At 57.0% G+C, this 23631-nt stretch overlaps 3 protein-coding genes across 4 annotated transcripts in view; 1 reads left to right on the top strand and 2 right to left on the bottom strand.

Moving 5' to 3' along the window:
* The window catches only part of SDHC (succinate dehydrogenase complex subunit C), a 31010-nt gene extending 30097 nt beyond the window's left edge, over positions 1 to 913 (bottom strand). The window contains exon 1 of the mRNA XM_059674223.1: positions 818 to 913. Coding sequence (XP_059530206.1) covers positions 818 to 837 — 20 coding nt within the window. The 5' untranslated portion in view covers positions 838 to 913. The remainder of the gene's footprint in view (positions 1 to 817) is intronic.
* Positions 914 to 3458: 2545 nt separating this feature from the next.
* MPZ (myelin protein zero) lies at positions 3459 to 8429 on the top strand. Of its 2 annotated transcripts, none has more exons than XM_059673259.1 (6): positions 3459 to 4012; positions 6261 to 6427; positions 6613 to 6826; positions 6948 to 7083; positions 7168 to 7225; positions 7296 to 8429. In XM_059673259.1, exons 1-6 carry the CDS (start codon positions 3724 to 3726, stop codon positions 7395 to 7397), a joined length of 966 nt encoding a protein of 321 aa, XP_059529242.1. In that variant the 5' UTR covers positions 3459 to 3723; the 3' UTR covers positions 7398 to 8429. The 2 variants fall into 2 exon arrangements, with proteins under 2 accessions (XP_059529242.1, XP_059529244.1); XM_059673261.1 differs by having other exon boundaries at positions 3713 to 4012; positions 7704 to 8429.
* A 1245-nt stretch (positions 8430 to 9674) lies between these two features.
* On the bottom strand, positions 9675 to 21226 carry PCP4L1 (Purkinje cell protein 4 like 1). The gene is made up of 3 exons (XM_059674202.1): positions 20990 to 21226; positions 11751 to 11805; positions 9675 to 11216 (listed from the first exon to the last, which is right to left on the bottom strand). Exons 1-3 carry the CDS (start codon positions 20996 to 20998, stop codon positions 11071 to 11073), a joined length of 210 nt encoding a protein of 69 aa, XP_059530185.1. The 5' UTR covers positions 20999 to 21226; the 3' UTR covers positions 9675 to 11070.
* Between the last annotated feature and the right edge of the window lie 2405 nt (positions 21227 to 23631).

Genomic DNA, 23631 nt, shown 5'->3' with positions numbered 1-23631 from the left:
GGGGAGCACCGTCCGGGCAGCTGGGGGGAGCACCCTCCGGGCAGCTGGGGGGAGCACCGTCCGGGCAGCTGGGGGGAGCACCCTCCGGGCAGCTGGGGGGAGCACCGTCCGGGCAGCTGGGGGGAGCACCGTCCGGGCAGCTGGGGGGAGCACCCTCCGGGCAGCTGGGGGGAGCACCCTCCGGGCAGCTGGGGGGAGCACTGTCCGGGCAGCTGGGGCGGGGGGCCCGTGGTGATTCTTCGGAAGGAACGGACATTACGAAGAGCGGGCACCCGCTCCTCCCCACGCGGAGCTGGAACGGAGCTCCGGTTCCTCACCGGCCTGAGGGCCCGGCCTCCAGCTCTCGGCGGCGCGGCCGGGGAGCTCGACGCTGCCCGCCCGTCCCAGGTGAGACCGCGACGGGGCAGAACCCCCGGGCGCGGACCTGGGCCCCCGCAGGTCGCTCCCCGGCGCCGCTCTTCTCTCTCTAAGGCAAGGCCGCCCCACGAGCCAAAGCGACGGCTTCCCGCGCCCCCACCCGCTTCTCTGCGTGGCCCGAACCGAACGCGCAGCGCCTCCAGGTCCGCCTGCTTCAGCCCTCGGGCGGCTCCCGGCGGCGGGGAGACCCGGGATCGGGCGGGGAGCGCCGGCGGGGAGAGACCGCGGCGATGACCCCCCAGCCGCGAAGGGCAGGAGCGGCGGCCGCTGGGGCCCCGGCGGGGCCGCCCCACGGGCTCCCGCCGCCCGGACACGGGGCGGACGGCCGTCACCGCGAAGCCAGCGGCCTGACGGGTCTCCGCGGGACGCCGACCCCGATCCCGCCCCACGCGAAAGTCACCTCCACAGGAGCGCGGCCATCTTGGTTTCCGGCCCGGGCGGAAGTGACGCGCGGCCCGGCCGGGGCGCGGGGCGGGGCCTCCGGCACGTGACCGCCCGGGGCTGGGGGCGCGCCTCGCCGCGGAGTCCTGCCGGGCCTCCCGGGCCTCCGGGCACCGCGGGAGCCGCTCCGAGCCCGGGCCAACCCCTCCGGGACCTGCGGGCCCCCGGCCCCGCGGAGCAGAAACGCCCGGGCCCCTGCGAGGTCCCCTCCGGGTCTGCGCGCAGCCTCCCCGCCCGGAGACGCACGGGAGGCCCAGCGGCAGCAGCGGGTCCCCGCGCCCTGCCCTGGGCTCGGGTTTGGGGTGACGCCCTCAGCCAGAAGCCCTGGGTGGGCGCGAGGACTCGCTCTGCTCTGATGCGGAGGAGCAGTTCCGAGGACCCAGCCCCCCCGGCGCCTCCAGAGCCGCTTAGAGCCCCAGGGCGAGGGCGAGCAGGGCCCGGCGGGGGCGAGTTCTGGAGTCTCTGCGGGCAGAGGGCGGGGGCGGGGTGAAGGGGAGAGCCCGGACTCCACCATAAAACATTGTTACATTAATACTCAGACCCGGCTCATCGCGAACACTGCTGCACCCTTCCTTTCAGGATTTAAATAGCATAAATGCGGTTATTTCTGTATCAAATGAAAATGCCATTTTGCATTTCCATAACGCAAATTTAACACTAATCATGGAACCCACCAGGACTGCCAGGAGGGAGATGCGGCGCTGAGGCTTTACAGGAGAGCCTGCATGTCCCAGAGCAGGAGCAGCGGACCTCTGCCCTCAAGCTAACTCCAGAGCCCGAATCAGAATCGATGGAAATGATTCACATTGAAATGCAAACCAAACATTCAGTGAATCCTCTTAACACCAGGACTCATCTTAAAAATAAGCAGGATGCTGTAACCGGTTTGGCTCAGTGGATAGAGCGTCGGCCTGTGGACTGAAAGGTCCCAGGTTCGATTCCGGTCACGGGCATGTACCTGGGTTGTGGGCACATCCCCAGTGGAGGGTGTGCAGGAGGCAGCTGATCGATGTTTCTCAGCAATGTTTCTGGCTCGCTATCCCTCTCCCTTCCTCTCTGTAAAAAATCAATAGGATAGCCCTAACTGGTTTGGCTCAGTGGATAGAGCATGGGCCTGTGGACTCAAGGGTCCCGGGTTCGATTCCAGTCAAGGGCATGTATGTACCTTGGTAGAGGGCACATTCCCAGTAGGGGGTGTGCAAGAGGCCAGCTGATCGATGTTTCTAACTCTATCCCTCTCCCTTCCTCTCTGTAAAAAAATCAATAAAATATATATTGAAAATTTTTTTTCTAAAAATCAATAGAATATATTTTTAAAAAAATAAGCAGGAGAAGAAGCAGAGTCTACCCAGGGCTTGGGGTGCGAGAAAGGCAGGGGAAGAGAGAAGGGAAAACATTTCCGATGGAAGTGTGAGAGGTTCCACGGAAAGCAAAATCCTTTCAGAGGGTTCCAGGAGGGGAGGAGAGGAGGCAGCAATCAGGAGAGCTCTGACCCGAATGAATTTCCTGGCCAGGTTTGTCTTAAAACAGCTCTGAGCATATAGACACTCCCATTATTAACTTTAAACAGTACCCCAACTCTTCAGGAAATTCTTAGAATGTAAATTGAATCCACCCTCGTTAGCCTGTATGTTAAGGCCCATCAAAACCACCTTCAACTTTCCTGCAGACTCATTTCCTGTGACGCCTCCTCAGGTTCCCCCAAGTCCAAGTGGATGGCCCCAGATCTGCCTTGAATATGCCCAATACCTCACAGACCTTCTCAACACACACACACGCACGCACGCACACACACGCATGCACACACACGCACGCGCACGCACGCACACACATGCACACACGCACGCACGCACGCACACGCACGCACGTACACACACGCACACGCACGCACACACACGCATGCACACACGCACGCACGCACGCACACACACGCGCGCGCACGCACGCACGTTGCCTTTGTCTCTGCTTTCACTGTTCTACCTGCCTAGATACTCTCACTACCTGGGTACATTTCTCTTTTTCAAAATGGCACGGATCCTTCATGGTTGGTCCACAGCTAATGTTGCCTCCCAGACATGACTCCCCCTTCCTCTGAACTTCATTTGTTAAGTAACCCTTCTTTTTTTTAATCTCCATCACATAACAGTCTCCTGCCCGTGCAGCTGAGCGTGCCTCCTGGGTGCCCAGCACATGGCTCCGCACTCTCCTGTGGCAGGTGTCACAGTCCATGTGGTCAGTTGTTGATGGGCTTGTCCTCTGACCCTCCGCTCTCTGCCCTCCCGAACTAGATCCTGAACTCCTTGAAGGGGGACTTCAGTTTTATTCTTCTCTCCGTTGCCTGCACACCTGCATTTCACATTAGGGAGCACAGTATGGTTTTGCTGACTTGCTCTAAATTGAAATACGCTATGACTGCAGCATACGGCATTGAAGGACTTCCCGACAGAGAGGGAGAAGTTAGGAGATTCTTCCCTGGATATTTCCCAGGGAGAAAAGCTTCCATCTGGGAAGAATCACCCAGGACGAAGGGAGTTGGGTCAAATAAGGCTCCCAAAGGACCTGGTCACCTCAAGAAGCCTGTCCTGCCACCTAAGACTGTGGTGATGACAGTGACCCTTGCTTCCCGGGTTCTCTTGGGAAACCTGCCTGTAGCTCCCAGGGCCCCAGGGGGTCATCTCAGGCCAGGCATCTGGGGAGGAATCCCCTTCTTGTGGCCTTAGGATTCAGGTCCCCCTGCCCATCCATCCCTCAGAGAAGTGTGTTTGTGTCCCTTTTTCTGTCCCTCTCCCTCACCACCACCCTCGACATTCCAGCCTAGGGCAGGGGGAGGCCAGCAGACACAAAGCCCTCTGTGTATGGGGTGGTATGTGTACCCCACCCTCCACCCAGAGGACACAATGCTCCTTCTGCTCCCTGCAGTCAGCCCCCTACCACCACCTCTCAACTGCACATGCCAGGCTGCAATTGGTTACTGGCTCAGGACAGCCCCCTCATACTGGGGCCCTGGGGGATTTTAAGCGGTTCCAGGAACCCCCCGCTCAGTTCCTGGTCCCCCACTCTCCCAACCCTGCAGACCCTGCCCCAGCTATGGCTCCTGGGGCTCCCTCGTCCAGCCCCAGTTCTATCCTGGCCGCACTGCTCTTCTCCTCATTGGGTAAGTGGAACCACCCCAGCCTGGGGCCCTGGGACTCAGGTTCTCTCTGCAAACTTCCCACTGCCTTCCCTGTGCTGCCCACTGCAATTAAAGAAAGAGTGAGAAGGATCAGGAAGGGGCTATTCTATTCAGAGAAAAAATATATAGTTTGGAGGGAGGCATAAAGGTATTCTGTGAAGGGAGAAGGTAAAAGAGAATGTAGAGAGCTTCCCTGAGGTGGACCATACAGACCCAGGCTGGGAATCGGTAACATGGCCCAGAGCCATGCTGAGGGCCTGGGGGAAGCAATGTTAGAGCAAGATAAGGACCAGGGGCAGACACCTGAGTCTGGTTCCTACTCATGGTCTAGTACAGAGGTACCAACCCTTCGTTTCCACGAAGGGAAAATCCAGGGGTTGTGACCTAAGGAAAGGTCCCACATTTGTGGTCCCAGCTCCTTGGGTCCTTTGCCTCTGGGTGCCTCAGTTTCTCTCTGTGGATCAGTTGTCTATTATGTGGGCGAAAGGAGTGGGAGGGTTTATGAGATTCTAGGATTTTGTTCATTGAAAGCTGTCTTCTTTCATAAGTTGATCGACCCCTTCCTTGCCCCATGGTAGATGTTGGGTGAGCAAGAGAAGGTCAAAGCAGGGTGATTGAACGGGTCCTTCTTCTCTGAACTGTTCTGGAGCAGCAGGCAAATGGGTGTGGCTGCTCGGGACGGCCAGCGTTCTCTGCTGTCAACTTCTTGGTCCTCAACCCAAACCCAGACTCTTCTGGGCTGTACTGGACTATCCGGGGCCCCTGAGGAAATGCTGGGGAAAGGCGTGGAGAGGGGGAGTGTTCTGTCCCAGCACCGGCCCCACTCACTGAGCAGAGCTGAAGGGCAGTGGGGACATTAGGACAGGAAGAAGAGGAGGTGCACCCAATGAATAACTTTCCTTGTTGCTCTTGGGAATCCCAAGAAGGCTCTCAGGCGGGGGTCCTAGGTGGCGGGTCAATGTCTTACATGCTGAGGTGGGAGATTCGGGACCATGTGGGGGCGGCATGAGCCCCGGCATTGCTCAGACAGTGGATCTCTGTTTGGCTGCTTGCTCCCCATCTCGTAGAACAGAAGAGTCTACAATTGCCCCCACTCGGCCAGCCCACGCACGCAATTCCCTGGAATGGCCTTTCTTGTGTGGGCGAGTCTTGGGCGTGGCACTGACCCAGAACGGCCAAGAGGAGGGTGAGCAGGTGGAACCACAGAGCGCTCACACGCAGTTATCTGAGCTCTGGACTTGGGGGTTGGGGCTGTACCCAGCTTCCCCTGGGTATTTCCTTCCTGACCTCCCAGTCAAGGGTCAGCAGTATGGCGACCAGAGACTCAGCAGTGAGGACAACCGGGCCAGGGAAGAAGACTTAACACTTTCTAGTTATCTTCTTTTTTTTTTTTCCTGTAGAAAAACTTGATTTTGCTCTACTGAGAAATACTGTGCAGCTTTTAAAAAGAAGATTGTCTCTATGAATCAACATGGAAACCCCTACATATATTATTTTATATACATATATTCTTAAGCATAAGTACCTGCATATCTTGAGTTTATTAAGTTTATATTGAATTTGATTCAGAGAAAAAGGCTACACATTAAACTGATAACAGCCTGGCTGGTGTTGCTCAGTGGTTGAGTGTCCCTGGTTCAATTCCCAGCAGGGCACAAGCCTGGGTTGCAGGCTTACCCCCCAGGAGAGGCGTGCAGGAGGCAGCCAATCAATGATTCTCTCTCATCATTGACAGTTCTGTCTCCTTCTCCCTTCCTCTCTGAAATCAATAAAAATATATTTTAAAAAAATGATAACAGACAGGGAAGGAATTGGTTGAGGGGGGCCTCAAGAGAGACTTAGCTTTATCTCTATTGCTTGAATAGTTTATAAGAAGAATGTAATATGTGTTGCCTGTATAATTTGTAATAAATTTAAAAAATTGTAAAGCCTGTATCATAGGGATGGCTTACGGGAAACTGAGCCGAAGGGAAAGGGAGACGTGCAGACAAACGCAAGCCCCTGGCTGTCCCCCAGGGAACAGTCACTGCCCATTTCCTCCCTCAGGCCGCTGATAAGCTTGGACCAACACAGCCTTTCAATCTGCTATTCAGTGAGTCGGGAGACTTGGGCCTCAGAATGTATCATTTCTGCCCCAGTCTCTTCTCCGCCCACTTGGCCTGAGCAGGACCTGCCCTCACCTGCTCGGTGTCCGTGTGGGGCCCCCAGCACCCCTCCCCTCTGTTTGCAGTGCTGTCCCTGGCCCAGGCCATTGTCGTGTACACGGACAGGGAGGTCCATGGCGCTGTCGGCTCCCGAGTGACCCTGCACTGCTCCTTCTGGTCCAGCGAGTGGGTCTCGGATGACATCTCCTTCACCTGGCGCTACCAGCCCGAGGGGGGCCGCGATGCCATCTCAGTGAGTGGCTGGGGGGCCCTGGGGCTGCCCCGGAGAGGGCGCTTCCGAGGCCACAGGCAGGAGAACTCGGGCGGGGGGGGGGTACTTTATGAGCCACGACCCCCGTGGCCGGGGCAGGCCCACCTTGGCCCGCCCCAGCCCAGGCCCCGCGCCTGTGGCTGGAACCGCCCGCCCTGGCTCCGCAGATCTTCCACTTCGCCAAGGGGCAGCCCTACATCGACGAGGTGGGCACCTTCAAGGAGCGCATCCAGTGGGTAGGGGACCCGCGCTGGAAGGACGGCTCCATCGTCATCCACAACCTGGACTACAGCGACAACGGCACGTTCACCTGTGACGTCAAGAACCCCCCGGACATCGTGGGCAAGACCTCGAAGGTCACACTCTACGTCTTCGAAAAAGGTGCGCGAGGAGACGGAGGACGGGGCTGGGGCCCTGGGAGGCGGGCGGAGGCAGCTGGGGTCACCCCGCCCGCAGGGGAGGGGGCAGGTCCGGCGGGTCTCTCACTGTCCCTCCCTCCCAGTGCCCACGCGCTACGGGGTGGTGCTGGGCGCGGTCGTCGGGGGCGTGCTGGGCGCGGTGCTGCTGCTGCTGCTGCTCTTCTACCTGGTGCGGTACTGCTGGCTGCGCAGGCAGGCGGCCCTGCGGCGGCGGCTCAGGTAGGGGCGCCCCGGGAGGGGGCGGGGGAGGGGAGGGAGGGGCAGGGGAGGGGAGCGCCCCGCCCACACCCCGTCTCCCCGCAGCGCCATGGAGAAGGGGAAGCTGCACAAGTCTGGGAAGGACTCCAAGCGCGGCCGGCAGGTTAGCGGGGCTCGGGGCCGGGACCGGGGGCGGGCGGGGCGGGCCGGTGACTGACTGCGCCCCTCCCCAGACGCCCGTGCTGTACGCCATGCTGGACCACAGCAGGAGCACCAAGGCGGCCAGTGAGAAGAAGTCCAAGGGGCTGGGGGAGTCTCGCAAGGATAAGAAATAGCGGTTAGCGGGCGGGGCGGGGGCTCGGGGCGCAGGGGCGGAGGCCCCCCAGGGCGCGCAGGTGGTGGTCATCGAGATGGAGCTTCGCAAGGACGAGCAGAGCTCGGAGCTCAGGCCCGCAGTCAAGTCCCCCAGCAGAACCAGCCTCAAGAACGCCCTCAAGAACATGATGGGCCGGGACTCGGACCCGTGACCAGCCCAGGCCCTGCCAGAGCCGGGGCCCGGGCTCCCTTTGCCCCTCTAGGTGCCCTGCCCTGCCCTCACTTCCCTCTGAGATGTAAGTTTCACTCCAAAATTCATTCCCCAGGCACGTCATACTCTCCCCCACCTCCACCCCCTGGCTTTCTGGGAGTCCAGGGCCTGATCCTACCCTGCACCGCCCCAAGGACTGTGTGTTTGGTGCCTGTCCCTCCGGCACCGAGAAGAAAGGGACCTTGCTACCCCGCGCCTCGACTCCAGGCCACCTGCACCCAGCCTGTCCGCTGCCTCTTCCCTCCCTGACCCTCCCACCCTCCGTCAGGGGCCCTGCCCTCCTGTGTGCTCCCAGCTAACACCGGGCCGTGCAGACCAGCCTCCCTGCAGGGTTCACTCCGGTTCTTTTATTTTTTTAATCCAAGCTTGTTGGTTGGTTTGCCGGTGCCCTTGCTCTGACCCCCATGACTGAGTACCAATGACGTCATGTGGATGTTTCGATTCCCCGCCCCCATTACGTCCTTCGGGGAGCCCGCTGGGCGCAGGGCCCCCGACGCCCGCCCTGGGGCCGGCCGCTCTGAGCACTGTCCTGGGGCTCGAGGTCCTGGGGGAGGAGGGACAGCGATCCTCAGGTCAGGAGTTGAGGAAAGGGGCAGATGAGCCTTAAGAAATGGCTTTTAAACAACCAAACAGAAAGGAGGAAAACAAATGGGAACTAGGGTGAAAGGGAAGAGATGCACTCCCAGCCACAGGGGATTCTTAGAATTTTTCTACATTCTGTATATTTCTTCTCAACCCCCAAGTGTCCTCATATGGTTAATAAACACTGACATTTCCAGAAGCTGCTGCCTCCCTCTCCGTCGCTTCTTCTGGGCATAGCCCCCGCCCTCTCCGCCCCCCCCCCCCCCAGCTGGTTTCCGTGAAGAGCTTGGTTGCGGGGCGGCTCACAGCGCAGGGAGGGCACTCTGACGTGGCTCACGAGGCACATGCCAGCCTTCACCGACACCCAGTTGGCGCTCGGAGAGAAGACGGGGAAGGGGCGGCAGCGGCTCACTGCAGTGACCCCAGGGAAGACCGGGGCTGCGGAGGCCACCGCACTGCAAACAGCTCCGGAAATGATGGAAACGCAGCCAGGGGAGAGGGCCAGAGAGAGGCAGAGGCGCCGAAGGGAGCGCCCTGCAAGGGCTGAAGGCAGGAATGAGAGATGGGAGAGGCCCGTGGGACAGCTGACTGTGTTGGGGCCGATGGAGGAGGGGGCCGACCCCAGGCCCTGGCAGTAGGCTGTCAGGGAAGCAGGAACCTTGTCCCTTCAGGGGCCTGACTTTCTGCCAGGATCCTCTCCCAGTTTGGGCTTGAGAACGTACCCCAGCACCCCTGCTCCTCAGGGCTGCACACCCAGCTCCGCCACCCGCGTCAGCGGAAACCGCAGGAGATCAGAGCGACAGGGTGGTACCGCCCGTGCTTTCCAGGGACTTTCCAGCACCGTCTCTTCTGCTGACCCGTAGTAGCAGGTTACACTCACAGAATAAGGCGCTCGAGCAAGTCCTGGCGATTGGTATTCAGGATCGTGTGTCTCCAGCGGTAGGAACGGGGGGGACAGGAGAGAAAAGGGGTTCCAGGGCCCAGGAGGAGCAGCGGGCCGAGAGGCGGGTTCAGGACCTGCTGGGCGTGGCCTCGGGCTCTGCAAAGGAGGCCCAGCCCTCTCTCAGGGCAGAACGCTCTCCCCACCGAGCCTGTGTTTGCGGCCACACCCTGGCCCTAGCACGCGTGTGGGGGAAACATTTCCGCACCAGACGGCCCTGAGCAGTGGAGCCTGCGGAGGGGCTGGTGACAGACCCCCGCTGCCTTCCGCCAGCCCCAGCCCACCGGAGCCTGTCCCCGCAGGAGCCCTGCTCTCCCCACCCCTCCAGGGACCGAGGGGACAGGAGCAGGCGCAGTGACAGGGGCTCCCTGTGCCCAGCTCCATCCGCCCAGCCCGGCGGAGGCACAGCCTGCCTGGCCCCCTGCTCACAGCTGTTAAGTGGTTTCACTTCCTGCGTATGGCTCTGGTTTCCAGGTACGAAGCTCAAGTCTCAACAATGTAAACTCATTTGAAAGCCATCATTTTATTTAATTCATGGTTTAAAGTCTACAGTGAGGCCCAGTCATCTTCTTCCACTACATTTGCTTAACAGTTGTGTGTGTGTGTGGGGGGGGGGGGGGGCAAAGCAGCAGGGACAGCTAGGACAGGTCACGTGGGGACAGGGAGCAAGATGACGGGTGTGCCCTCGGCTGGAGGGGAAGGGAAGGGGAGCAGCAGGCCGGGGTGGGGAGGCAGCAGTGTGGGCGTGAAGCAGGGTGTGGGCAGGTCGGTGGCCGGGAGGTGGGCTTTAGTGAGAAAGTGCTCAGGCACCTGCCCTCCCTGGGGCCAGCGTTCACACTCCTCCCAAGAAAAATCGGAAGTAGAGGTTAAATGACTCCACTGGAGGGCTGTTGCTTTTTCTATAATTGTGAAACAGCTAAAACCTCACCGAGTGGCTATTCCCTTCTGTCCCAACTCCACGGCGGGGCAGGCGGGCGCTCCAGGGGTCACCTGGTCTGCATGGCCTCTGGGGAGGCCAGGTGTGGGGCTAGGGGCAGGCACTCTCCCTGGCCGCAGCCTGTGTCCTCAGAGATCCCTCTCACTGTCCTTCCTCCCGTCTCCCCCAGCTCCCACGCCCCTGCCTCTGCCCGCCCCAGCGTTGATGGTGAAGGCAACACCCTTGGCCTGGCCCAGTCCCCCTGCGTCCCGGGGACTCATCTACTCAGCGGGCACGGATGTGAACGCGGCTGTCGCGGGTCTCCAGGGGCTCCCGTGCTTGGCGCAGCAGGAAGTGGAGGCAGCGCAGAGGGTGTGAGGGAATGTTACCTGAAGTGGGACTGTTGTAGCGACAGACAGATAGTGCGTATCCCCCCAGGCACCCGACTCTGAAGATTTCCCCTCCCCCCACATTGTAGGGGGGGGAAGGGCCCTCAGCCTCAAAGCCTCTTCTACTTCAACCTCACAGGGCAGAGGAACTGGTTAAGGAGGCGTAGCCCAAGGAGAAGCTGGCCCACCCTCAGGCAAGTGGCTGCCAGCTGAATTCTCCCCCTGTCCTCTGTTCCTCATGCTCTGCTGCTCTGATGCCTGAGGAGCCACAGAAAATAGCAGGTCAGGGTCAGACTGGCCTGAATGAGCGGCTGGCAGGGGTGAGGAACCTTCTTTCTGCCGTGGGCCATTTGGATATTAAAGCATCATTCACAAGCCACACAAAACTATCAACTTAAAAATTAGCCTGCTATATTTGATCAAACATTTAATTAACTCACCCCTAATGCCTTGGCAGGGCCAGACCAAATAAATGATTTTGTGGACCTCGTACGGCCCGAGGGCCAGACGGTCCCCACCCAGGATAGACGGACAGAGACAAGGCGCACGGAAGCCAGAGCTGCGGAGTGTGGAGTGGGGAGGGCGAGGCTGGCACTCAGGAGCTGGGGTCCTTTTTCCTCTTCTGGAATCGCCGGAACTTGCCCTGAATGGCCAGGGCAGCCTTCTCTGTCTCCGGCGCTGTCAGGTCGATGTCCACTTCCTCCTCCCCCCCCTCGGCCTTCTTGGCATTGCCAGCTTCCCCTGCAGGTGGTGAGATTCCCGCGTGAGTAACCCTGCACCGCCCAGCCCTCCTCCAGGCCCCAAATGCAGAGGTCAAGCCCACTCCCTGTGGCCTCCGCCAGCCCTCAGAAAGCCCAGTGTCGCCTGGAGCCAGAGGCAGGGACCCAGGCCCCGGGGAGCTCGGCTGCGCCTGCACCAGGACCACAGGTGCCTCTCACCACTTGTTCCCGAACCTACAGTCCAACCCCAGAGCTCATCGTGTTCCCCAGCTGTCCCTCAGCTTCCAATGAAGACCGTGGCTGGATTATTGATTAGTTCCTTCCTGTCTTGGGCCTGTCTCCAACCACTCCAGAGCCAGTTTCTAAAACCAGAGAGTAAACATTGGGAGGTGTGCTTCCTGGGGAAACGTGGCAGGAAGCCTATAGAGACAGTAGCTCCAACCCAGTGCTCTCTTCCCTTATCCGCGTTCAGGGCTCCAGACTTACAGCCCTGCCTGTCTTCATGTCCAGGTGTCACTCACCTGCTCTGTGACCTGCCCAGCCCAGGCCCACTCACCCTTTTCCTCTGGGCCAGGTGCCTGGTTGGCTGCTGGGGATGTTTTGGTGTTAAGCTGGGAAGAAAAATCAGAATGTTAGACATTCATGGCAGTATTATGGTGCCATCCCCTTCAGACTCACCCTCGTCACGCCCCAGCCCTCCTATTATGAGGCGCATTCCCTAGTCTTTTGAAAAAGTGGGTATTGAGATCAGAGAGGTAGAAAGTCATCAGAATCCATTCAACAGGTGTTTATTGGTGTCAGGGAAATTGCAGAGGACAAAGCAAAAACCTCGCCCTCGTGAAGCTTACATTCCAGTGCAGTGATGGCGAACCTGTGACACGCGTGTCAGAGGTGACACACGAACTCATTTTTTTGGTTGATTTTTCTTTGTTAAATGGCATTTAAATATATAAAATAAATATCAAAAATATAAGTCTTTGTTTTACTATGGTTGCAAATATTAAAAAATTTCTATATGTGACACGGCACCAGAGTTAAGTTAGGGTTTTTCAAAATGCTGACACGCCGAGCTCAAAAGGTTCACCATCACTGTCCTAGTGTAAAGATTAATAAATAAAATGGGCCAGAACTGGTTTGGCTCGGTGGATAGAGTGTCGGCCTGTGGACTGAAGGGTCCCAGGTTCGATTCCGGTCAAGGGCATACACCCTGGTTGCGGACACATCCCCAGTAGGAGGTGTGCAGGAGGCAGCTGGTAAATGTTTCTCTCTCATCAATGTTTCTAACTCTCTATCCCTCTCCCTTCCTCTCTGTGAAAAATCAATAAAATAGATTTATAAATAAATAAATAAATAAAACAGCCCCTGGCCGGGCGGCTCAGCTGGTTGGAGGTCATCCTGTGCACCGAAAGGTCACAGGTTTGATTCCTGGTCAGGGCTCATGCCCAGGTTACGGTGATCCCCAGTTGGGGTGCAATTGGGAGGCACTGATTGATGGGATGTTTCTCACATCAATGTTTCTCTCTCCCTAAAATTAATAAAAACAAACAACACAGGTATTATGTCAGTGGTGCTAAGTGCTACAGAGAAAGGCAAGGAAGGGAGGTAGGGGTGCGGGTGGATGTGGGGAACTACGGCTCCACACCAAGTGCTCAGGCAGCGCCTGAGAGCCGGCGGCCAGCAAGGGCTGAAGGAGAGGATCAGGGTGTGGTGTCCAGACAAGAGCTCTCAGGGGCCTGGGGGTCGGGTTGGGGGAGGGGGGTGACTAGCCTGTGTGAGGGGACATTACGAGTCTTTCTAAGGAGTTTACTTTCACTACAAGTGAGAGGGGATGACATGCAGTTGGCATAAAAGGGGCCCAGGAGAGGAAGCAGCCTGGGTCAGCGCGGTGGCACTGGAGATGAGCAGTGGTTTGATTCTGGGTATATTTTCAAGCTATGAGTAATGTAATTGGTTGATTAATTGATTGGATAAGAGACATTGCGAGAGAGGAGTCAAGGATGACATCCAAAGAATGTCATTTGGCCTGAGGAACTTTAAAAAATGGAGTTGCCATTTCCCAAGATGGAGGAGCCCCAGGAGGAGACTGAGAGGGCCAGGAGCTTCTCTTGGACAATCGGAGATGCCCACTAACTATCCAAGAGGCGAGGCTGTTGTAAGCAGCTGGGTATTGGAGATGAGGTAGAGAGAAGCGTCTGCCCTGCAGAGAGAAATGAGCAGCCATTCACATGTGGATGGCGTTTAAAGCCAGGAGGTTGGATGAACCACCCGGGGTGAGTTCAAATAGAGCAGATAGAGAAGAGAAAAGGGTCAAGTCCTGGAGCATTTAGTGATTAGAGGTTACACCAGGGGTCCTCAAACTTTTTAAACAGGGGGCCAGTTCACTGTCCCTCAGACCGCTGGAGGGCCGGACTATAGTTTAAAAAAAAACTATGAACAAATTCCTATGCACACTGCACATATCTTATTTTGAAGTAAAAAAACAAAACGGGAACAAATACAATATTTGTATGTGCATGTGGCCCGCGGGCCGCAGTTTGAGGACCCCTGGGTTACAGAAATGAGGAAAAATCAATAAAGAAAATGGAAACGACGTCAGGTGGGAGGAAAGCCAGGAGACGCAGGAGCTCAGAAACCACGAGAAGCAGACACGTCCAGGAGAAGGAGGGCCGCCCCACCTGCAGGCCTGTGCTGCAAGGAGTGCTGAGCACTGACCACTGGGCTTGCTGCGGAGATCATGGGACACTGACAAGAGAAGGTGCAGGGGAGGTGGGAGCAAACCCTGGGTGTGGTGGGTTCATGGGGGACAGAGAGGCACATTCTATAGTCCCATGATCTCTGACTTCAAGTCCAGCACTCTATTGCCAGCACATCCCTGACTCTAGTCCTTGCTTTAACCGTTTCCTTCTGTTGGACTCTGAGCCTGTTCCCTTAATCCATCCGTTCTTTTCTCTCACCACAGCCCCTCTAGACACCTCCCCTCTCTTCAGCTCTACTCCCCTTCCCACGCCCGCCAGCTGTGAGACCCGCTAAGCAGGAAAGCGTGTCCCGACTGAACCCCACAGGCCAGCCTTCTGCCTCTGCCCACCCGGCCAGGCCCCTTCCTGAGTCTCCCCTGAGATCACTGACCCGGCATGGAGCCACGACACAGCTACTCTCTGCCCCCAAGGGTTCACAGCTCCATCAGGCTTACATGTTAGAGGTCACCGGGAGGTCAGAAAACAGTGCTTTAAAGAGAAGAAACCCCAGTTACCCACAATGCCCTCCGGAGCACTTAAACCATCTCCCCTGACCAAGTTGTGCCATTCACCTTTGTGATAAAGATGGTCTGTCAACCCCTGCCTCAGGACACTTTGTCAGTATTGTCTTGGCAAAGCACCTGCACAGTCAGAGCAGAGGATCTAGGCCAGGGGTGGGCACACTTTTTGACTCCAGGGCCACAGTGGGTTCTTAAACCGGACCGGAGGCCGGAACAAAAGCATGGGTGGAGTGTTTGTGTGAACTAATATAAATTCAAAGTAAACATCATGACATAAAAGGGTACGGTCTTTTTTTTTTTTAGTTTTCTTCATTTCAAACGGGCGGATCCGGCCGCGGGCCGTAGTTTGCCCCTGGCTGGCTTAGGTGTTGTTTCCCTGTGGCCACTGCTGGTGAACAGGCACCGTCACTCTAGCCCCTGGTCCTGCCGCTCCTCCAGCTGTGCTTCCGACTCTCTTTGTCTCCGTTATTTTTAAAATATATGTAAATATATTTTATTGATTTTTTTACAGAGAGGAAGGGAGAGGGATAGAGAGTTAGAACCATCGATGAGAGAGAAACATCGATCAGCTGCCTCTTGCACACTCTTCACTGGGGATGTGCCCACAAACAAGGTACATGCCCTTGACCAGAATTGAACCTGGGACCCTGGAGTCCGCAGGCCGATGCTCTATCCACTGACCCAAACCGGTTACAGGCTGTCTCTGGTATTTTTAATGGTGTTGCCTCAGCAACCACTGTCGCCAGGAGAGGCAAGATAGTGTCACCCCCTCTGCTCCAAGCAGCAAGTCAGAACTAACCTGGGGAAGGTAACCCACCCAGCTTTCCCCCTCCTGAGCCCGTGGTACTCTTTAAAGGGGGGTCAGCGGGCGTTGGCAGCAGCAGCAGCAAGGATGAGGCAGCACGTCGCCCCACCGTACAGCAGGGCCCTGCTCTGCACGGAACAGCTCGATGGCCGTGCGATGAAAACGCGTCACCCACACAGTCCAGCCGCGCTGCCAGCATCGCTCTGTCCAGATGAACAGACGCTCAGAATCCCGTCCCGCAGCCCAGGGCAGGGCAACGTAACAAGAGCCTGAATTCTAAAAATCCTAACCACGAGCCCACAGACCCTTCTGCCTTTGTGCCGACGGGAGTCTGAGGCTTTGTAAGCTCCCTGCTTGCTGAGAGGCAGAAGGTGAAGGGAGACAGGAGACTTTGCCTCCCTGCCCCCAGCAGGGGCCCTCTGTCCTGCTGACACATTCTCCCCCATGTTAAGTGAAGGTCACAGCCAGAGGACCCAGGGAGGCTGGGCGCTGGCGCCGGAAGCCCTGCTGCTGGCTCTGGAGCACTGCTGGGGCCAGGCCCGCCCCCGCCTGCACAGCCTGCGTCCGCCACCTCCAGAGGCTCGCTCAAGGTCACCCTCAGGTCAGAACAGAAACAGAATGAGGTGCACATTCTTCTCCCAATACATGGAATAAAACCCAAATACCTCTGTCTCAGATGCCTCCTATGAGGACTGCAGACCCAGCCCCCGGTCTGTCCCTCTGTCCCTCTGCCCTCAGCCACCGCACCCTGTGCCCCGGCGTCAGAGGCAGGTCCCTCAGCCTTGCTGGCTCAGGGAGGCAGTGAGTCAACAGCCCTTCCGTCCCCAGCAGGGCCTGCGGCAGGGTAATGAGCGGTTATTTGCGGTGCTCTGCGCACAGCGTGGGGGGCGGGGGGGGGGCGGGGAATGGTGCCAAAGCCTCTCCCCGACTGTAATCTTCAGGCGCATCCCACCCGCCCTGACATCCCACACAGACGCACGGATCCCCCGCGCCCTGAAAGCACTCAGCTGGAGGGCTCGGCGCGGGAGGGAGGCAGCACCAAGGACCACAGCCAGCGGTGGGGGTGGGGAACCTCGGGGTCCAGCCTTTCCACCCCCCACCCCCCCACAGCCCCACTGAAACAACGGTCAGGCTTCAGGGAGAGATGTGAGAAGGGCGAGGTTTGGGGCCTTGTCTAGAGGCGCCTGCAGCGATCCAGGTCTCTGAAGAAGTGGTTTTGGATCTGCCTCTGACTTGGCTCACTCATGCCGGAGAGTCATTCCGGGGAAAGGGAGCCGCTTGCCCAGCTGGCCGGCCGTCTGGAGGGGGATGTAGATCATGCGCTTAGCGAAACCCCACAGGCTTTTGCTGCTGCTCGGCCAGCCTAGGGCATTCTTCTTCCCCTCCCAGGCTTCTCTCCCCAAAGCCTGTGGTCTCCCTGGAAGTCAAGTGGCCAAATGCCGGAGGACCTCACGCCCAGCCTTTGGTCACCGGGTACACCAGCTTTACGCAGACACCTGCACGTCAAATGCTTCCTGCTGTTCGGAAAAAGCCTGTCTTCTGGTCCCTGCGGCTCTGCTGCTCTGGGAACAATGATGGACAGGAACGAAGCACCAGGGCAGGAGGGCCCCACCGGCCCCTTCCGCTCACTCCTATCGCTGATTCCACCCTGGCACGCTCACCACCCGTTTCAAAGGAACCAGGCACCCAGTGAGGAAGGGTAGCAGGTGCCCAGCCTCGCATCCGGCCAAATGTGCCCGCCCATGGACACCGTTCTGTGTGGCTCGCTCTCCTCCATCCTCCTGCTCAGCATTTATTAAATCACACTGCTTAGACTTCCTATAGGAAGTATTTATAATATATCCCTTAAAAGCTGCATGTTAATGAAGTTATTCTGTATTCACTGGAGATAAAGAAATCTATGGAAAATTCTTTTGGGATGGGAGGTCAGCAGTCTGCCCTAGTCTTGGTTCAGGTACTGTGTAAATTTAGATATGTTTGGGTTGGTTGCCTTATATGTAAAATGAGAAGTTTGGACCAGATGATTTCAGGGCTCCTTAACAAATCTAAAATATCACTAAAGTGTTTTGATATATTATTTGAGATTTTCTTGGTAAAAGATATACCTGTATTTCTACCCTGAAGAATGATTGCAAAGTTAAATTTATTTTTGTCAAAGATAAAATAGACTAATGAAAGACAAATTGAAACTATAGATAAATAGAAAGAAAACGGGGAGACTTTCATAGAATAACTCCCTAGAGAAGATTACTGCCCTGACCCTCCTCGCTCCTCTCCCCCTGCACCCTCCCCCCATCAGCTAGGACCCTCCACAGACAGACATGGAGTTGCAACAGGTTTGTGCGTTTGGACCCCAGCCACGTTCCTCAGGGCCCTGCCCTGTAGAGAACTGATCACAGCTGTGGCTGGGAAAGAGTTGTCCGTATTCCCAGGTCACAGGGTGGCAAAGTCACCCACTTGTACTAGCCAGAGGCTTCTGCTCAAGCAGCTAAAGCCGACACCGGGATGGGGACTGAGTTCTGGTTTCTCTTACTTCAGACGACAGATGTTTCCAGCAGCGAAAGGCATCCCAGTCGTAGGTGGCCAATACAGCCATGATAATAACAACTACCAATGAGAGAGAAACCTGGATTTCCTCCACGCCCCTACCAGGGTTCTAACAACTGGCTCACAGAAGACAGAACGCGGTGATGTCACCCTGAGCAAACTCCCATCATGCAGCCTCAGACAGAGAAGCACAGGAGAGAGTGTGATCCCCTAAGCGTAAGACCCCATTCTGATTATTTAGACGGACATCAGCGGAACAATAACGGAGGGAATACCAGTTCTAAGCTCTCCCCTTCCTGCAGCCCCTGGCTGTCAAAACAGGCGGGACCAACAGATTCCTCCAGCTGAGCTCCTCACAGCTGAGGAACCAACAGGATCACAGGACTTGCCATTATGCCTTAAGCAGCTGAGCTACATCACACGACAAGGGATGACAGGGAAGAGCCCCCAGGGACTGAATGCATCTCCCCTTCTCATCCTTCGCTGAAACCAGAGAAAAGTTATTCAACTGTAAAAGCAGATTGCGATTCACAGCAATCAAGTCCTGCCGGCAACTGTGAATGCAGACAAGCTGGAGGAGTCCCCGCAGCCCTTCTGAGCATGAGCGCGGCACACACACACACACACACACACGTGTGCACACACACACACAAGCACATGAACGCACACACACGCACAGGGGGGTGGAGGGGGTGGCTCTACTGCAGGGCTGAGGGACAGCAAAGAGCCACCAAGGCAAAGCAGAGCTGAGACCCTCCCCAGCAGCCCCAACGGAATCCCTACACTCTTAGTTGTTTTGAGTCTGGAGACCACTTCTTCAGTTGAAATGGGAATCTTTAGAGAACCTAAGACCTCTCGTTTCACGCAGTTTCTCTGAAGCAAGAAGGTGGGGAGGTGAAGCTTACACCAGAGTCCGAGTGCACTGGGCCCTCCCGGGCTGCACACTCCAGCCCAGGGGGGGGCAAACTTCCTGACTCGAGGGCCACAATGGGTTCTTAAACTGGACCGGAGGCCGGAACAAAAGCATGGATGGAGTGTTTGTGTGAACTAATATAAATTCAAAGTAAACATCATTACATAAAAGGGTACGGTCTTTTATTTCAATAGTTTTATTCATTTTAAACGGGCCAGATCCGGCCCGCGGCTGCTCCAGCCTGTGAGAGGAGAGCCCTGCAGCTGGGCGGAGGGGAATGAGGCGGTTTGGAGTCTCCCTGGAGGCCAGGGCTCTGGATAGCTCTTCCGCTGTTCATCACACTTCACAAGAGGAGGAAGGCAGGCTGGGTCCTGGCCCCTAAGGAAGCAGGGCCCTTTGGGGATCTGGGTCAGTGACAGCTGGGCTCTGTGTGCACCCAAGTGGCTGCTTCTGGATTTTATAAATACTCATCCCTGAAGCCAGGCTCAGCTCTGGAGTAGGAGGCAGCTCTATGGTAAACTGCTAGTTAGAGTCAGTTACTCTGGCAGCCTGGGAGGCTGGACAGCCCTGCACACACTGCCAGCTAGTCCCCATCCGAGGCTGCCACTCTCATCATTTGACTGAGCTCCTGACCGAGGCTACTGAGTGTGGCTGCTGAGCGAGACCACTCTCCCGTCAACACCACCACGTTGTTTTCCTCGCCACGTGGCAGCCCTGTCACGCCGCCAAACACCACCCTAATGTCAGCCTCTGCAGTGTGTCCTACAAGGAGGCTGTGCGCGTCCCCAAAAAAGCACAGGCTAACCACCAGCTCCGGTGACATGGCCTTCAGATCACAGACTCCCAGGGGATGGCTTAAATTGCAACCCACAGATTTAGAAACACTAGAAGGGGCGTTGAGCTCCAGACCTCAGTGAAAAGAGGACAAAGAAAACCTCTTCTCATATTAGGGCTGAAAGAATCAAGAGAAAAGAAAATTTGAACCATTGTTTTTCTTTTCTTTTTATTGACTGATTGATTGATTTTTAATTTTTTATTGATTTCAGAGAGGAAGGGAGACGGAGAGAGATAGAAACATCCGTGATGGGAGAGCATCATTGATCGGCTGCCTCCTGCACCCCCCACTTACTGGCATCAAGCCTGCAACCCAACCCGGGCACGTGCCCTTGAGCAGGATTGAACCCGGGATCTTTCAGTCCGCAGGCCGATGCTCTATCCACTGAGCCAAACCAGCCAGGGCTCTTTTCTTTTTAAAAGGTGCATGAGTGCGCGCACGCACAGCCACAACCAGCTGAAGGACTGGAGCCTGCCCTAGTCCTCTCCAGCCCCCAGAGTAGCTGCATTTTCCAGGAGAAGCTTAGTGGACATGGCAACCAGGACAACAGAGCCGTTGGCACTAATTGGCTCCCTGGACACCGGCTTTCGCAGGAGACAGCAGAGCTCCCCCTGCAGGTGGGTCTGCACTGAGCCCAGGCTCCAGGCGGCTGGCCCTTCACGAGCCGCATCCTGGAGAATCCTTGTGCTAGTTTCCTGTCACACTCTAAAATATTGTTTTTAATGGAGAAAATGACAATAGCTAGCCTGAGCGCCTGCTCTGTGCCAGGTGCTGTCTAGTACTTTGTAGTATGAGCTCAGTTAATCATCAGGACGGCCAGCACTGTCCTCACTGGACAGATTAAAGGCAGGAAGCGCAGAAAGGTGCGTGACCTGCCTACGGCCCCAGCTGGGAAGTGTGCGGGCTCAGAGCGGGCTGCAGGAGACCCGTGCTGGGAAGGGCTGCCGACCCCAGCTGGGTGCTCCCGCCAGACCAGATCCGGGAAGGGAGGCCCTGGACTCGGGACGGAGAGGTTCCCGCGGCCGCATGGCCCCACCGACGAGCAGTGCTCCGCGGGAGAGGACACCTGCTGGGGGCTGGGCTGGCTGGCTGGGCGCCGGGGAGCCTCACAAAGGACCCACGATGTCAGCAGCGCTGCAGGCAGCTCCGCGGAGGGGCCTCTCCCGCCACCGGCCAGGCCCCAGGGGCTGCGGACGCCAGCGGCCTCGGGGCTGAGCCGGGCCGAGGCGGGAGTCAGGGCCGTGACGGGGCGCCCGGCAGCGTCGGGGCAGATGCGGGGGCGGCCCCGCGCGGGGACTCAAAGCCTCCCTCCCCTCCAGCCCCTTCGCAGAGCCGGGAGGGGGAGGGTCTCCGCGGCCCGGGCGGCGTGCCCTTCCCCACCCCCAGACCGGAGCACCCTCCGTCTCCCCCCCGGGAGCCCCCGGCGCTGGGCCGCTCACCTCGCTCATCTCGGCGGATGGACAAACGGGCGGACTGACGGAGCGGGCGGCACGTGCAGCGCGGCGTGGGCCTGGGGCGACGGCGGGGGCTGCGGGCTGGGCACGGCTGCCCGGGAGGCGAGGAGCGTCAGTGCGGGGCCTCCGCTCCTCGCCCGCGCCCGCTCGCTCCCGCCGGACCGCCACCCGGGTCAGCGGCCAGGTCGCAGCCCGTCTGTACCCTCCCGCTTCGCGCCGCTCGGCCCCGCCTTTTATAGTCAGGTCCGGCCCCGCCTCCATCCCGACCAATAGATGCGCCCCTGCTGCAGAGTGACAGCCCCTTGCAGCCAATGGAGGCAGGTTCAGAGGTCTCCGAGCTCCGACTCCGGCCGGCAGTCGGAGCGCGGGAAGGAGGGGCACCGCCGCAGCAGAGCCGAGGAGGAGGGAGCGGGAGGGACAGACCGGGCAGCGGCGGGAGCAGCCGCGCGTGGGTCGGAGGAAGCACAGGAGGAAACGCTGGGAGGGAAGCAAGAGGATGGCGGGAAACGACAAAGGCAGCGGGTGAAGGCAAGAGACATTGCCGATTCAGATTGAGGGATAGGATAGCAATCTGCATGAGAGAAGGGCGCCCGGGGACGGGAAGGAAAGGGACGGACCAACGAGAGGCGGAGGGAGGGCGGGCAAGTGGACAGTACTCTGGCAAGGAACAGGGCAATGGCCAAGTGCCTGTTTGAGTTGGAAGATCGTAGATCCTGGGAGTTGAAAGACATTTAGGGCTCATCAATGCTACATCCCACACAATGAAAAACAGACAAACCTCTCCAACAAGGTTAATGAGCTCCTCCCAAAAGCTTATTCGTTCGATTCCAACATGACAATGTGCCCTCCATTGTGCCAGGCATGTTGGTGAAGCGAGAGAGAGAGAGAGAGAGAGAGAGAGACAGACACTATGGCCTTGCTCCTATTGTTGCCATTAAAATAGCTTTCAAGCCCTGGCCGGTTTGGCTCAGTGAATAGAGCCTCAGCCTGCGGACTGAAGGGTCCTGGGTTTGAGAAAGCACAGAAGGAAACGCAGGAAAGAAAGCAAGAGGATGCTTGGGATGCGGGAAACAATAAAGGATTGTTCGATTTCCCATCAGGGCACATGCCTGGGTTGTGGGCTCCATCGCCAGTGGGGGGCGTGCAGGAGGCAGCCAATCAATGGTTCTCTCTCATCATTGATGTTTCTCCCTCTCCCTCTCCCTTCCTCTCTGAAATCAATAAAAAAAAAAAATTAAGTTTTCAATATGCAAGTTCCATGCCCTAGAGCATTGATGGTGAACCTATGACACGTGTGTCAGAGGTGACACGCGAACTCATTTTGGGTGACACGCAAGGACAGAGACAAAAAATTGCATAATTCAAATATTTTTCTCTCACAACGGCCAGAGTTGGGCATCACTCGAGTAATATTATTACTCACGTTACTCATGATCAATAATGCAATTCTAAAACCAGATGTGGGGGAGAACCAAGATGGCGGCATAGGTTAACGCCGGAGTTTGCTGCTTTGAACAACTACTTCAAAAGTGAAACCAAAAAACGGAAGGGACATCACCCAGAACCACAGGAACGCTGGCTGAGTGGAAGTCCTACAACTAGGAGGAAAGAGAAACGCATACGGACACTCAGAGGAGGCGCAGTGCTGAAGTCAAGTTCTGAGGTGCGGAGTGCGCGGAGCGGGCTGGCAGCGGAGGGCGCGGTTGTTGTTTTCAATCGGGAGGGAGTCGCAGACTCTGAGCACCAGATCCGGACGAGTCTTTAGGGACCCAGACTCAAACGGGAGAAGCGGGACTGTCTGGCTTCGGTCAGAGCGAGTGCAGCTTTCTCTCCGAGCTTTGCAGCGGGTGCTGGGACTCAGAGAGGCAGAGCCCCTGGGGACAGGACTGAGAGCCGCCATAACTGCTCTCTCCGGCCCACCCTGTTGATCCTGTGCGACCCGCCCCGCCCAAGCCCTGCACAGAGGCATTTGCTGGATAGCCTCAGGCAAAGGCTAGATTAGCACCTCCCTAGAGGACAGAAGTTCTCTCACTGCTGACACAGCTGATTCTCATAGCCACTTGGCCTGGAGGTCAAACCCTCCCTGGGATTAGCTACAACAGTCAAGGTTTAACTATAAGACCTCGAACAAAGACCACAAGGGGGTGCACCAAGGAAGCATAACAAAATGCGGAGACAAAGAAACAGGACAAAATTGTCAATGGAAGAAATAGAGTTCAGAACCACACTTTTAAGGTCTCTCAAGAACTGTTTAGAAGCCGCCGATAAACTTAATGAGATCTACAAGAAAACTAATGAGACCCTTGATGTTATATTGGGGAACCAACTAGAAATTAAGCATACACGGACTGAAATAACGAATATTATACAGACTCCCGACAGCAGACCAGAGGAGCGCAAGAATCAAGTCAATGATTTGAAATGCGAGGAAGCAAAAAACACCCAACGGGAAAAGCAAAATGAAAAAAGAATCCAAAAATGCGAGGATAGTGTAAGGAGCCTCTGGGACAGCTTCAAGCGTAACAACATCAGAATTATAGGGGTGCCAGAAGATGAGAGAGAGCAAGATATTGGAAACCTATTTGAAGAAATAATGACAGAAAACTTCCCCCACCTGGTGAAAGAAA

This window comes from Myotis daubentonii, chromosome 18, assembly GCF_963259705.1.
Source record: "Myotis daubentonii chromosome 18, mMyoDau2.1, whole genome shotgun sequence".
Classification (NCBI taxonomy): Eukaryota; Metazoa; Chordata; class Mammalia; order Chiroptera; family Vespertilionidae; genus Myotis; species Myotis daubentonii.
This window is presented reverse-complemented; position numbering and strand designations above follow the sequence as displayed.

What these genes read in the sequence shown, in the direction of transcription:
- MPZ (XM_059673259.1), top strand. Translation starts at nt 3,724, where the DNA reads ATGTGTACCCCACCCTCCACCCAGAGGACACAATGCTCCTTCTGCTCC. An exon ending in GGGGCCGCGATGCCATCTCA is followed by an intron (nt 6,428 to 6,612) that starts GTGAGTGGCTGG and finishes CTGGCTCCGCAG; the next exon opens with ATCTTCCACTTCGCCAAGGG. An exon ending in ACTCCAAGCGCGGCCGGCAG is followed by an intron (nt 7,226 to 7,295) that starts GTTAGCGGGGCT and finishes GCCCCTCCCCAG; the next exon opens with ACGCCCGTGCTGTACGCCAT.
- PCP4L1 (XM_059674202.1), bottom strand. An exon ending in ACCTGGCCCAGAGGAAAAGG is followed by an intron (nt 11,217 to 11,750) that starts GTGAGTGGGCCT and finishes CACCACCTGCAG; the next exon opens with GGGAAGCTGGCAATGCCAAG.